Source organism: Sturnus vulgaris, chromosome 9 (genome assembly GCF_052056855.1).
Source record: "Sturnus vulgaris isolate bStuVul1 chromosome 9, bStuVul1.hap1, whole genome shotgun sequence".
Lineage (NCBI taxonomy): Eukaryota > Metazoa > Chordata > Aves > Passeriformes > Sturnidae > Sturnus > Sturnus vulgaris.
Genome location: NC_142251.1, coordinates 23,995,747 through 24,008,573, shown reverse-complemented (window position 1 = coordinate 24,008,573; position 12,827 = coordinate 23,995,747). Strand labels below are relative to the sequence as shown.

At 43.8% G+C, this 12,827-nt stretch overlaps 1 protein-coding gene and 1 long non-coding RNA gene across 2 annotated transcripts; one reads left to right on the top strand and one right to left on the bottom strand.

Annotated features, from left to right (window-relative positions):
- The first annotated feature begins 73 nt into the window (after positions 1 to 73).
- Positions 74 to 1,671, top strand: LOC148222859 (uncharacterized). Its single transcript, XR_015805505.1, has 2 exons — positions 74 to 453; positions 773 to 1,671. It is a non-coding gene; the product is annotated as an uncharacterized LOC148222859 (long non-coding RNA).
- A 1,093-nt stretch (positions 1,672 to 2,764) lies between these two features.
- Positions 2,765 to 11,745, bottom strand: NPL (N-acetylneuraminate pyruvate lyase). Its single transcript, XM_014886755.2, has 12 exons — positions 11,659 to 11,745; positions 11,408 to 11,476; positions 9,814 to 9,887; positions 9,355 to 9,442; positions 8,192 to 8,249; positions 8,033 to 8,108; positions 6,669 to 6,761; positions 6,212 to 6,360; positions 5,976 to 6,022; positions 5,102 to 5,186; positions 4,728 to 4,767; positions 2,765 to 3,625 (listed from the first exon to the last, which is right to left on the bottom strand). The coding sequence occupies exons 2-12, from the start codon at positions 11,470 to 11,472 to the stop codon at positions 3,474 to 3,476; spliced, it is 927 nt and encodes a 308-aa protein (XP_014742241.1). The 5' UTR covers positions 11,473 to 11,476; positions 11,659 to 11,745; the 3' UTR covers positions 2,765 to 3,473.
- Positions 11,746 to 12,827: the final 1,082 nt, after the last annotated feature.

Below are 12,827 nucleotides of genomic sequence, written 5' to 3'. Positions count from 1 at the left end.
GGGAGGGACCCTAAAGGTGCCGGGCGCATTCGCTCCGCCCCCCCTCCAGCGGCCCTCGACCCCGCTCGTCTGAATCCCCATCTTCTTGGCTTACTGCTGAATAGAGCGTGTTTCTCAAGAGATCAAAGTGTTTAAATTTAAACAGTCGTTCTTTTTCAGTGCTCTCGGTCTTTCTGAGACACTTCTTTGGAGATGAATGTTTAATACACTGGAATGAATGAAATAAAACAGCTCAAGTTTCAGGGAGTTATGCAGGAAATGATCCTTTAGGGATGTTTGGCATCACGATGTTGGTGTGACTGATCTGACACCGAAGTTATGATGTAGATAAGAAGAGGGGTCAAAAAGCCTCCAAATAATGTCTTGCACTTCCAGCTCACTCCGGAGCAAATAAGCATGGATCTGAAAAGTGATTTCATGTACCGTCTGGAGCAGGATCAGGAATTACAGAGGGTGAGTGTTTCCTGTGACCCTCATCCTTGTGCTGGGCTCTTTATTTTCCAGAAGGGGTTGAACGTTACACAAAGTGTATAAGGCTGGATTTCAGCACAAATACACACCACGTTTTCAGACGTGCTGGATGTTCCACTGGGGTGGATGTGGGGGTGAGTTGTGCTGTGACAGGAAAAAATACAAACTATGACCTGTTCTTTGGCAGTTTTTCCTTTGGGTAAGGGAAAAGTGTAGAAAAAGTGAGGCAGCGCATAGATGTGGAGCAGAAGAGGCTGATTTTTGGAGATTTTTGGAAATTTTTTGGAATTTTTTTTTCCAGATCCAAGAAGAGAGAGAGGCCTTACCTCTGAAGAATTTTGAAAGGGAAATTCTGGATGCAGTCCATCACAATTCTGTTGTTGTCATCCGTGGTGCCACTGGGTGTGGCAAAACCACTCAAGTGCCCCAGTATATCCTAGATCTCTCTTCTCTCTTTCCAGTCCCCCTGCAGTGACTCTTTTCTTGAGGAGCAGTCAGGGCATGGGACCCCTTGTGTGTTAGCCACAGGGACCATTGACCAGCAGGAGGGTCAGCCCAGGACACAAAATAATGCACCTTTCAATCTGCCATCAGGTTACTTGCTCTGGTGAGACCCCACCTGCAAAGCTCTGTGGTCTCCAACATCAGGACATGGAGCTGCTGGAGTGAATTACCCCAAACTGGGCCAAGACACTTCCAAGACTGTTATAAGTACTTATTATGTTATTGGCTTTTTGCAAATATTAAAATGAATGCTATATGTATAATGTTGGAAAACTTTGCTGTATTAATATAGTTTCTTTTAGTTCTGCTATTGACAAAACTTAGAAAAAGTAGTGTGATAAATACATATTTTTCTTCCACTATAGCATAGTAATGTAATAAGGTTTTGTTCATGTAACTAGCTCAGAATAGTAAAAGATAATCAGGAAATTCTTCACATTCTTGGATTATCCTATCTGGATGAAGATGGTATGGCGGTGATGGACCCCAGGGAAGAAATTTATTGATCATCTGTTATCAGGGAGTATGTGCCAGGACAGAGCCACAAGGAGAAATAAAAAAATGTTGATTTACAGGATGGAAGTGGGGGCAGGTTGGGGGAAACTCAAGGAATGCTTTTGAATAATGCATGAGAGTCTATGAATATGCAACGGGGTGATGTATTTAAGGAGTGTCCCAAAACAGCAGGCGTATTAACCCTTTGCTTTATTGTCTTTGTCTCCTACTGTCTTTTTATTAAGCCTTTTTAAATTTACCAGGAAAGTGAACCTCGTTTTTCCCAGAGTCCAAAAAGTGGGTATTTGCTTTATTCAGCGCGCCGGGTGCGCGGGGATCGCTCCTAACAGCACACACCCAGGCACACAGCAAATTACAATTTATGGTTGTACTCATGCGTATTCATTGTTTTCCTCAGAAAAGGTGTGGTTATGCAAACTGTTTCTTAGAATGCGAAGCCCAGGCTCAGTGCACCCTGGTGGTGGCACTGAGGAAGGCTCCGCATCTTCCTCGGTGCTCCTTTGATGAAGGCTGGACTTCTTCCTCGGCCTGCCCTTTTCACCTTTCTCCTCTAGACAGGCGCAGCCTCTTGTTCGCTGTTTCAGCGATTTCCTTACTGGTTTTAGCAAGCTTTGTCCTTCACTTTATGCAAGTTTTGTTCCCTATTTCTTGCCGAGTTTCATCCCGTGTCTTTAGCTTGTGGCTTAATATTTGCTAGCTTCTATATTGGTTATGATGTATTTTATTCTTGCCCAAGCATGCCTAGGCACAATGCTTTTAACCCTTTCAGGAGCGAGTCCAGAGAAGGCCTTGAGGATGCTCTAAAGGCTGGAGCCCCTCTGCTCTGGAGACAAGGCTGGGAGAGCTGGGGGTGTTCAGTCTGGAGAAAAGAAGGCTCAGCTGAGACCTTAGAGCCCCTTCCAGTGTCTAAAGGGGCCCTAAGAGAGGTGGAGAGGGACTTGGGACAAGACCTGGAGTGACAGGACACAGGGAATGGCTTCCCACTGCCAGAGGGCAGAGTCAGATGGGATATTAGGAAGTTCTTCCTTGTGAGGGTGGTAAGGCCCTGGCACAGGTTGCCCAGAGAAGCTGTGGCTGCCCCATTCTTGAAGTGTCCAAGGCCAGGTTGGACAGGGCTTGGAGCAACCTGGGATAGTGAAAGGTGTCCCTGCCCATGGCAGGGGATGGAATGAGATGATTTTAAGGTCCCTTCCATCCCAAACCATTCTATGCTTCTATGATTCTATACCTTCCTAACCTGCATAACAGCATTCTGCATTGCCACATGGAGGTGTACAGCTCAATCGTGGCTTTATTTCTGTCCTAAAGGAAAAAACAAATTGAGAAATACCTGCTTACTGGTGATCCAAAGCTTGCTGTTACAGAAGTGATTTCTTTTTTTAATTTTGCAGTAAGGTGTATAAACAGAGAGATCAGACAGAAGCAGGATTTTACATGCACAGACAAGGTCCCAGTGACTTTGATGAACAGATACCAGCCTGAGCAACCTTTTGGTGTCATACTGTTGTTTAAACTCACAATGTAGTGTCCTCATGGAGAGGACAAAACACCATTCAGCTGAGATGGGGTAGAGATAGATCTTCCTCCATTCTAGGCAAAAGTCATCAGCCCTCTCCTCTAATTGGGAAAAAAAAATCTATTTTTTTATTAAACAAGCTCAGTCAGTCCTGGAACAGGCAGAGTTCCAGGGGAGCAGTGTAAAATGTCAGACCACATGTGCCCCAGCAAAGCCAGCCCTAACAGGAAGGGGCTTGGGCACATTGCCAGTTCCCTGAAAGAAATCCTGCCCATCATGTGGGGGATGTGCCATTTGGCAGAGAATCCCAGAAAAGAAACCTCCAGTTCGACATGGAAGTGAACAACATCATACATGTGGACATTGGACATGTGGCTTAGTGGTGGACCCAGGAGTGTCAGGTTAATGGTTGGATCTGATGATCTTAGAGGTCTTTCTCAACCTTAATGATTGCATGACTCTGTGATCAGTCACCATGAGGCCACACAATGCTGTCCAGCTTGGCCTTGGCCTTGACGATGAACTCACTGGAGGCATCAACAAGCGGAAGCCGTGGAGGTCCCATGGGAATGCCAGAAACAAAAGTCATTACAGCTTTGGTCTGTGCAACACCAAAACCTGGGCAGACAAAAGCAAAATCAGGACATTTTCAGACCACTTTCCTTAAAGCAGCCTCAATACAGGTGTCTAAAAAAGCAGCAGTACAGATTTTCTGTGTAATTCAGTACCAACCACGCTTCAAGCATTTCTTGGAAGCAAGAACAGGGTAACTGAAAAGAGGTAACTGAGCTTGCAGACAAGAACAGCACTGCATTAAAAATTACACCTTTTTTAAGGTGTAAAAGGTTTAAAAATTACTACATTTATTCATATGTAAGCATCCCCCGATGCAGACTCTCACAGAGCCAAGCCTTGGGAGTAGTGACATTCTACTCTCTGTCCATAGCTCACAACTTCTTATGTACCTCTGAATATTTAGTGTTTGCCTCTTCATCTACAAGGCTAAAAAATAATGCAATTCCTTGAACCCAAGAAATACAGCCAGGCTCTAAAGCTTGGCGAGACTAATCAGGGCTTGCACATGTACAGCAAACCCACAGTAAACAGTTCTCTTCATTAAATGTGTGATATAATTTAATATAAGCATTTCCTGCTTGTTTCAGTCTCCCTAAACCACTCTGTTGGTTTAAATTGCTTTTTATATTTAAACTTGATTTTGTTTCTAGAAATCATTCAATTTTAAAGTGTTTTGGCCTTGTACAGCCTTCAACAAAATTCCTGTTTAATTAGAGCAAGGCAGGAGAGAGAAGAATCAGAGCTGTTCTTCTACTTGGGCACCACCATTTCAGAAAAACTACTATAGAAATAAAATTGAAAATTAGTTTTTGGAGATGGAAGGAAAAAAAACTAACAAAAAAACCAACCCACGGTAAGAGTAAAGATAAGAACAAGGGTAAATCAGAGTCACAGCTTTAAATCTGTGAGATTTCACAGCAGAAGGAAGGAAGGGAGAGTGCAATCTGTCAGGGATGCTTGCTCAGCTCCCTTTGTTGAGCTCCCAACTGCTACTAAGTTGGGAAACAGCAGATGCAACAGTTTTTCTCTGCAAAATCTTTCAGGAAGGAAGTTCCAGGAGTACAGCAACATGAGAGTTTGAGAACCAGAATGTTTGCTCTTTTAGAAATGAGGGAAACAGGCAGTGTTTACCCAGTTTACTTACCCAGTTTGATGACAAAATTGAGGAATTCCCCAGTGAGAAACTAGAAAAGACCAACAGTAATTTATTAACACCCTCAGATTTGAAGGTGTAAAAGCACCTAAAGCTACTATGTTTATATCTTATATCATTGTTCACTTGCATGGAGGAGATTAGAGTTGAAGGGTAAGTGGTTAAAAGGTCTTGGTTAAAACGTAGTGAAGCATGGTCAAAAAAGTGATGAGGAGGTGAATAACAAAAAGGAGGGGTGGAGACAAAAGAGTTTTTCTTTAATAAATCTGCCTCAGTATGGGTGACAGAACCACATGGAGAACAGCCACAGTAAAGCTCAAAGAGAAAGAAGGTTGCTCCCAGTGAGGCTCAGAAAGATGCTGTACCTGATACTGCTGTGCCAAGGCAAAGTCTGGCTTTGCAAAGGCTTGCAACATCAGATTGGTTTGTCGGCCCAAATAGTTGTATGTACTGTCAGAAATCAAACCAAAAATAGAATTGGTAAATGCAAAGAAGGATCTTAAAACAGTGAAACAAAAGAAGTAACCACAGGCTTTTGTTGTAGACATTCTCATTATTGTGAGAGAAATTAGTGGAGTTTATGTGTGGTGCAATCTACTGTCAAGCATCTGAAGTATGCCAAGCTCCATGGAAGAATTAAGAGAGCCAGTTTCTCTTCCCAGTTCTTTCCAAATGGAACTGCTTTTCAAAACTAAAAATAAAAAGACATCATCAGGCAATAAGGAAAGTCAATCACTTAACTTTCCAGTTGCTTGTTCATTCATTCATTGGATTGCCTAGATGGGAACACAGGTATCACACAGTAATTCATCTAATCTGCCTGATGTGAAGGGCAGAGGATAAATTAGAAATTAAACCTAGCACAGCCCTTTTCCTCACAAACTGCTCTGTGAACTAACAATTTTAACCTCTCTGGGATTTGTTCCTTACCTAATCCAGACAGTGATTACCTACTTCAAAAGTTGCCATGAGGATAAAAAGCACATTGAAATCTTTGGTTCAGCTTAGAAACCCGAGCAGTGATCACCCAAGGGAACATAATCTGAGATCCTGGGTTGTATCACTGTCCCATCACTAGGACTGGGGCTAGATTATGTGTCTGTCTGCCTCTGTACATCCCCATCCTTGCAAAGTCCTCCACTGCCATGACTGAAGACAGTCAGGAAAATACTATGCAGATAGTGGAAGATAAAACAGCACAGTGTATGTGTGAGGGGAGGGAGTCCAAGCCATACTGACCTTCCAACTGCTCCATTTGCCCCTACTGCCAGTGCACCCAACAGTTGCTAGTTTGGAGTAGAGAGAGAAAAAAAAAGTAAAAAAAAATTACTTCATGTAATAAAATCAAGGAAAAAAAGGGGTGGTGGGAGGGAGCAGCAAAACTGCCTTGCACTGAATATCCAGGGTTACTTATTCCCCAAGGCTGAAGCAAGAGAAGACCTTAGAAGAAATTACTTATAAGAAAAGCTTCTTACCTCATCCACCCCATAAAGAAATTCAAACTCCCCTGTTTCATTCTTGTTTATGCACTGTGCCAGGTCCAAGAGGTCCGTGTCACTGAACTTCACACCCTGGAAGGTGGGGATCTGTGCTTTTATCCCATCCAGCAGCTCTTCCACACGAACTGTGCAGAATAGCAATCTCATATGAGGGAACTCAGGCCTGTTCTGGGAGAGTTCCCTGCCCTGTCCCCATGAGAAAGACTTAATATTTTACAAGTTGTTCACTTTCAGCCTAAGCCTAGTAAAGTATACAGCTCTAAAACAATGAGTAAGACAACAAAGAGTAAGACTCTTTTACCAGATCAGAAAAATTTTAGGAATGAACTGGCAATAACACATTTAAGACTAAATATAAACCCACATTTTCAGAAACACCATATAACCCTTCTTTCCAGAGCAAATAACCAAAGAATCTGTATTCTGTACTTACTCTTCACACCTGTCAGAGGAGGAATGTGATAGTAATAAAATGGCACCTCAGGGGCTTCAGATGCAACCTTCTGTAAGAAAGCAACCAGCTCATCTAGAAGGAAACCAGCAGGTATCCCATAAGAGAAGGAGACATTCATAGGGAGACACAGTTCAGATTCACAGCACAGGGGCTGGGGAAAGGCCTCAGCTTGTGCACCACACACAGCAAGTCATACAAAACTCTTCACATGTCATAAAACATTAAATGTGACACAAGTCAGGGGAAAACCTTAAGAAAGGCAAAGACAATATTTCTTCTCAACCAAACCAGTTTCAGTAGCTCCCACTCATTCTCTTACAGGTCAAACTCGGGCATGCTCTCACATGTGCCAGACCTGTGTGCCAAGTGGTTTCAGCAGGATCACTTGTGTGCAACAGAGGACAAGGGATCAAGTTCATGTTCACCTCCCTGGGATATTGCTTGGTGAGGATAATGAGCAGGGTCCTGGACAACTTTTTTTTCCATCATTTTAGGAATCAAAGAGTTATTATGGTTGACATTCTTCCTGAGAATCTTGCTCACTGAATCCTTCATAGATCTTAAGCAATTTTCTCATTGACACAGAAGGAAGAAGAATGACAAAAAAACAGTGCTGAACCCTCACTGCCATCCTACTGTCAGCGAGGTTTCTGCTGACTTTTGTGCTGTTCCTCTGTGAGTACCAGGCTGACTGCCACTGACTATGTTCTGGCTGTCACTATCAGCCATTCTGCCAAGTTACTCTAGTTTCTTTTGTTGCTTTCATATGAACATTTCCATTCAGAATTCATTCAGACAACTTCAAGTATTTCTTTTACAAACCTCCACTTCATATGGTTCTTTTATGTTATTGTCAGGATCTTAAAGACAAAATACTCAGTTTGGAAGTTCTGAGGTAACCTTATAACAGACAGAACCAAACCTGATCACTTCAGAAACAGGAGCCACATCTGTGAATCAGCAGTTGCTCAGCTTGGTCAGTGCCCAGCAAGGGTCAGCATGGAACCAGCTGCTTCCTAGTGTGGCTCAGAACAAGTGTGAACACCAAACTATCCATTCAGAACACAGACTAGTTAACTAGACTATTCTTTCCAAAAGCAATTCTTCTTTTTACAAAAGGCTAACAACATACATCCCAAAAGACATCCTTCCCATTTCTTACTAGGACAATTTTGCTATCTCTCATCTTTAAAAAATGCTCCTTGCAGGTTTTGCTTTTCCATTACAGTTGTGCAAACATTATAATCAGAATATTTTCCTAAGAAAGTATATGGCATTAATCCTTTAGCTGTGATGAAGGTTGGGAGAGTAATAAAAAAGCCTCAGCAACCACATCTACTCACCTTTTTTTGTGGGTTTGAAGAAGAAGGGGGCTATGACAGCAATGCCACCAGCACCTATGGCTGCTGCATGTCTTGCCTATAAAAGACAGAGTGGAAAGTATCTGAGGGTACATCTGCTTCTATTTACCACACACAGAGTGAAAAATATCATATACACACCAGCTCTTGGCACTCTGGCAGATTCAGTGCACCCACATGAATGATCACATGGTCCAATCTGCACAAAAAAATAAATTCAGAAGATTTTGGGCAGGTTTCAGTGATGGTCAACTACCAGGCTGACAAAACAACTCGCTTCAGCCCACGCAGCGACAGAAAGAGAACCTAAAAAAAGAGTTGAGCCTGTGCTGACCTGATGAGCAGAAACATGGAGAAAATGCTGACAGTGGCAAGTGGTGGTGGAAGAAAGAAAACATATTTGTAAACATAAGTCACATGTGACTTGCTTTTGTACTGGCAAGGTTGTCAGGAGGGAAGAATCTTAGCATTTTATTAGGAAATTGAAATTAAGACATCAATGATTTAAGGGGAGGCTGAGAAGAGTAAAGGAAATCAAAGTATATCTTTACTTTCTAAACCTGTTTCTTTGCAAACCTACCAGAAGAGTTCAACCTCACAGCAGCACCTTTGACTGCTTGTCTGCTCCTGTGAAGGGAATCCTCCATGTTCCAGTGCATCAACCTCATTGTTGTTTTTTTCCTTTATATCCACAGGAGACATGGATATAAAGGCTATGGATCTGAAGGCCGTGATCCTTCACACCAGTTTATTTCTCCTCGTTATCCTTCTCCCCTAAAACACCTCCTCCTCTGCACATCCTCTGATCCAGCACCCAAGAGAAAGGCAGCAGTGAGGGTACAAGGCTATGACAGGTACAAGAAAGGGAGAATGAAGCTGCAATTGGATACACAGCTGCAGATCCAGATTGAATTTTTTATTCTGTTATTAATTTTGAACCTTTAGGGAAGCAGTCAAACACTTGACACCTCAGCTTCAATCACACCAAATAATGTCATACATTAAAAGGTTCAGAAATGCTCTTTATTTGCATTTCCTCTCAAGACTAAGCAAAGGGGATAGCCTTTCTTTTCCAAGCCCTTTTTCATCCCCCCACCTCTCAGTGTACCAAAGAGAAGGATTCTCACAAGCTCTCTAAGCAGCAAGAAAACATACTTCTATGATAAAAGAGCTGGGGAACAAAGTCCAGCTCACCTCACAATACTAAAAAAAAAAAAAAAAAAGGCATCAGCTCACTTAGTTTTGCAATCTTGCATTATTATAACATCAGATCTGGAATTCCCCATTCCCTCTGAGTTACTTACTTGTCTTTTCCCTGGTACATCCATTCTTCTGCCAACTGCTTCCTCTCCTGGATGCTAAGGGACAGACCTTCTCCTGTCGTGCCATTCACTGTTTTAACACAACAAAACACAACACACCTGGCTGAGGCCTCACCTACACATATCAGTTTCACTGAAGATAAGAACTAACATTTTTGACTTGGGAAGAATCATTCAGATGAGTCTTCTCTGTCAATACAACATTATCCAGTCATCTCTGGGAATGTCACCTAATGAAGGCACCTTATTTTATCCCCCACAGAAATGGGGTGTGAGCAAAACCAGATGCCTTAAATACCTCTTGCACTCTCTCCACTGGTGAATATAAAAGGCCAGGATGATCTCATGTCCATGTTCCCTCCCACTACAGCTCCTATCAGGTAAGATATCACAGGATTCCCATCCAGGTAAAGGGGCTGTAATGCAGTTTCTGTCACTTACCAAAAACATTCTTCACATTCTGCTCATTTACCAGATAATCCACATACTGGCCAATCACCGGCAGGTTAATTTTTCTGCAATAAAAGGAACCACAGCAACCATTAAGTCTCCACCCACATTTATTTTAAACTTAGTGATTAAGAAACCAAAAAAACTCATGTATTTTGAAGCCTTGCATTTGTATACACACAGATTACCCAGAGGTAAGAAACCCTTGACATCTGTTTGACATCCAAGGGTAGCAGCTCAGCCTCGAATTCCCTCCTGCAGTTTCTCTTCCTCCTGAAAAGTAGTTTGCTGTTCCAAACTTTTACTAGGAATGGCTGCAGGCTTGTCACAGCAAAGAGATACAAGAGAACAGGAGACACTAAAACCTTTTCCTCTTTTGAGGGAAACAGGAGCCCTCTTGAGAGCACAAAGGTATTTGTGCAAGTGCTGGCAAATGGTTAAACTGATGCATGGTTATAACTGCTGGATACAGAGAGTGAAATGGCATCTGCTGGATGTGACTTTGACCTCTCTCTCATTAAAGGATGAGGAGAGTGACAGAATTCCCTGCCAAAGAGGGGAAAGAGAATTCTTAGGTTATCTTCTATGGAAGACAAACTTATTTTGTTTACTAGTGTATAATATTTCACTGTTGTTTTCATTTGTCAAAAATACAGACCAAACCTATAGAGTCCAGGCAGAGGGCTCAGGTCACTCTCTAAATATCATGTTGTGATAAATTTGAGTCATAATAAAAAAGCAATCAGAAATATGTTTCCTTTAAAGCAAAATTCAAAGCAGTGATTGCAATGGAATGAGTTCCCTGACTGGGATGGAGCCATGTTTTTCAGCACTTAAAGTAAAGTTCACTTTTGGAGATCTGTATTAGCAAATCTCCACTGTCTCTCTCAAAAGCACATTCACATCCTGACATATCCCCCACAAGAGCTCGGGGTTCTCTGCTGACTCCAAACAACTTAGTCTTGCAACATCAAAATGCAGTCAGGAGGCTTCTGTTTGCCATCCCTGCTCTGAAGAAAGCTGAATTTCAAGTTTCAATTTGATGTTATTTTTAAAACTGTGCTGTCCTTGCATTTCCTTGTATTTCCTCCAGGTTTAGACTAATTCAAAGCACTCATACACACATGACTGCATGCATGACTTATCTAAGGTAGAGAGAAGTCTAAAAGGCCTTCAGATTCTGACAATTATTTTCTAGCCCTTGAGAGCTCTTTGTAACTAGGACTGCAATTTTCCTTAACAAATGTAAAAACAGTGCAATGCTCTACGCATGTAACTGTACTATGATTTAATCTGCATCTACAAAGCAACAGAAAAGCGATATGAGACTGATCCAAACTCTCCAAACCCAGAGCCACAGTACATGCTGGCATCAGAAGGAAGCAGAGACAGGGGAATCTCGCTCAGGTCCTATTAATAGTGGGACCAATTTAATAGTTCCCCCGATCCCATCAGAGATCTGATTTAAAAAAAAATATATAGAATAAAAGAAAAAAAAATAAAAGCATGCAGATCAGTTCCAAATAAGAAAGAAGGAAAATAGGGGTGAAAGGAAAAAGTAATCAATGCAACTTTGACAGCTCACCCATCCGGAGTCATTGGAGTGATGGTAGCAGCTACAAGACCCTTTAACTTCTTTCGGGGCGTCATTGAGCTGTTTGGAAGAAAAAGGCATAAAAGGGATTGCCATGTCTGTTCAGATGCTACTGTGGAAGGGTCAGAACCCCGCGGGCTGTGCAGCCGAGCCGGCCGGGCAGGGAGGGCGGCTCTGCAGAGCCATTCCCGAGGGGAAGGACGGCGGGGGAGCGAGGGGGGCTAGGCTCGGTGTCCCCTCACCTCGATCCCCGCGGCTCCGGCGGCGCTGTGGGCACGGCCAGGCGGGCCGGAGCCGGGACAGGGGCGGGGACAGCGGCAGCAGCTGACCACGGCACAGCCAGCCCTGTGCAGCCGGCCTTCCCCCGCCCAGCCCAGCACACCCTCCCCATCCGATCCCCATGTCCAGCCCATCTGCGCGCAGCCTGCCCTTGTCCTGCCCATCGCATCCCATCCCATCGCATCCCATCGCATCCCATCCCATCCCATCGCATCCCATCGCATCCCATCGCATCCCATCGCATCCCATCGCATCCCATCCCATCCCATCCCATCCCATCCCATCCCATCCCATCCCATCCCATCCCATCCCATCCCATCCCATCCCATCCCATCCCATCCCATCCCATCCCATCCCATCCCATCCCATCCCCTGCCTGCCCCGCAGCCCCCATGGCCCCCCCTCCAGCACAGCCACGACCCCCACGGCTCCTTCTGCCCGTGCTTTGTGCAAGAGATAAAGCTGGTTTGGGTCATCCATCGTTATCTGCAAACTTCAGGATAAAAGTAAATAAATGAACCTTTAAATATTAATAAATAACAGGATGGAGATAACCAGAATCTTAGACCGATTTGGGTTGGAAGGGACCTTAAAAGGTCACCTAGTGCCACTCCCTGCCATGGGCAGGGACACCTTCCACTAGCCCAGCTTGCACCAAGCCCTGTTCAAGCTGGCCTTGGACACTTCCAGGACACAACCTGTGCCAGGGCCTCCCAACCTTCACACGGAGAAACCTCTTCCAACTATCTCACCTGATGTTATCCTCCCAGCCCTGCTGAGGTGCTGGAAGCACTCCCAATAGCAGTGCAGCGTCCCTGCTCTGGGACACACCCATGGACAGAGCCCTGTCCCTGTGTGAGAAGACAAAGAGCAGGCTACTCCTTGCATGCAGTCCAACACGTGGTTTTACCAGATGTGTACCATGTCCTTTGTGAAGTGTGGGCTCCATGGCAGACATGCTCAGCACAATCCTCTCTGTCCCACCAGAACTGCAGCTGGGCCAGGATTCAAATCTGCAGCCAGCAGATCTGACCGGTGGACTACTAGCATCCCATAAGACAAGGTACTGCCCTGAACATATTCATAGCAGTAAACTTCCAACAAGTATTTTTTAAAAATTGTCTTCAGTGTG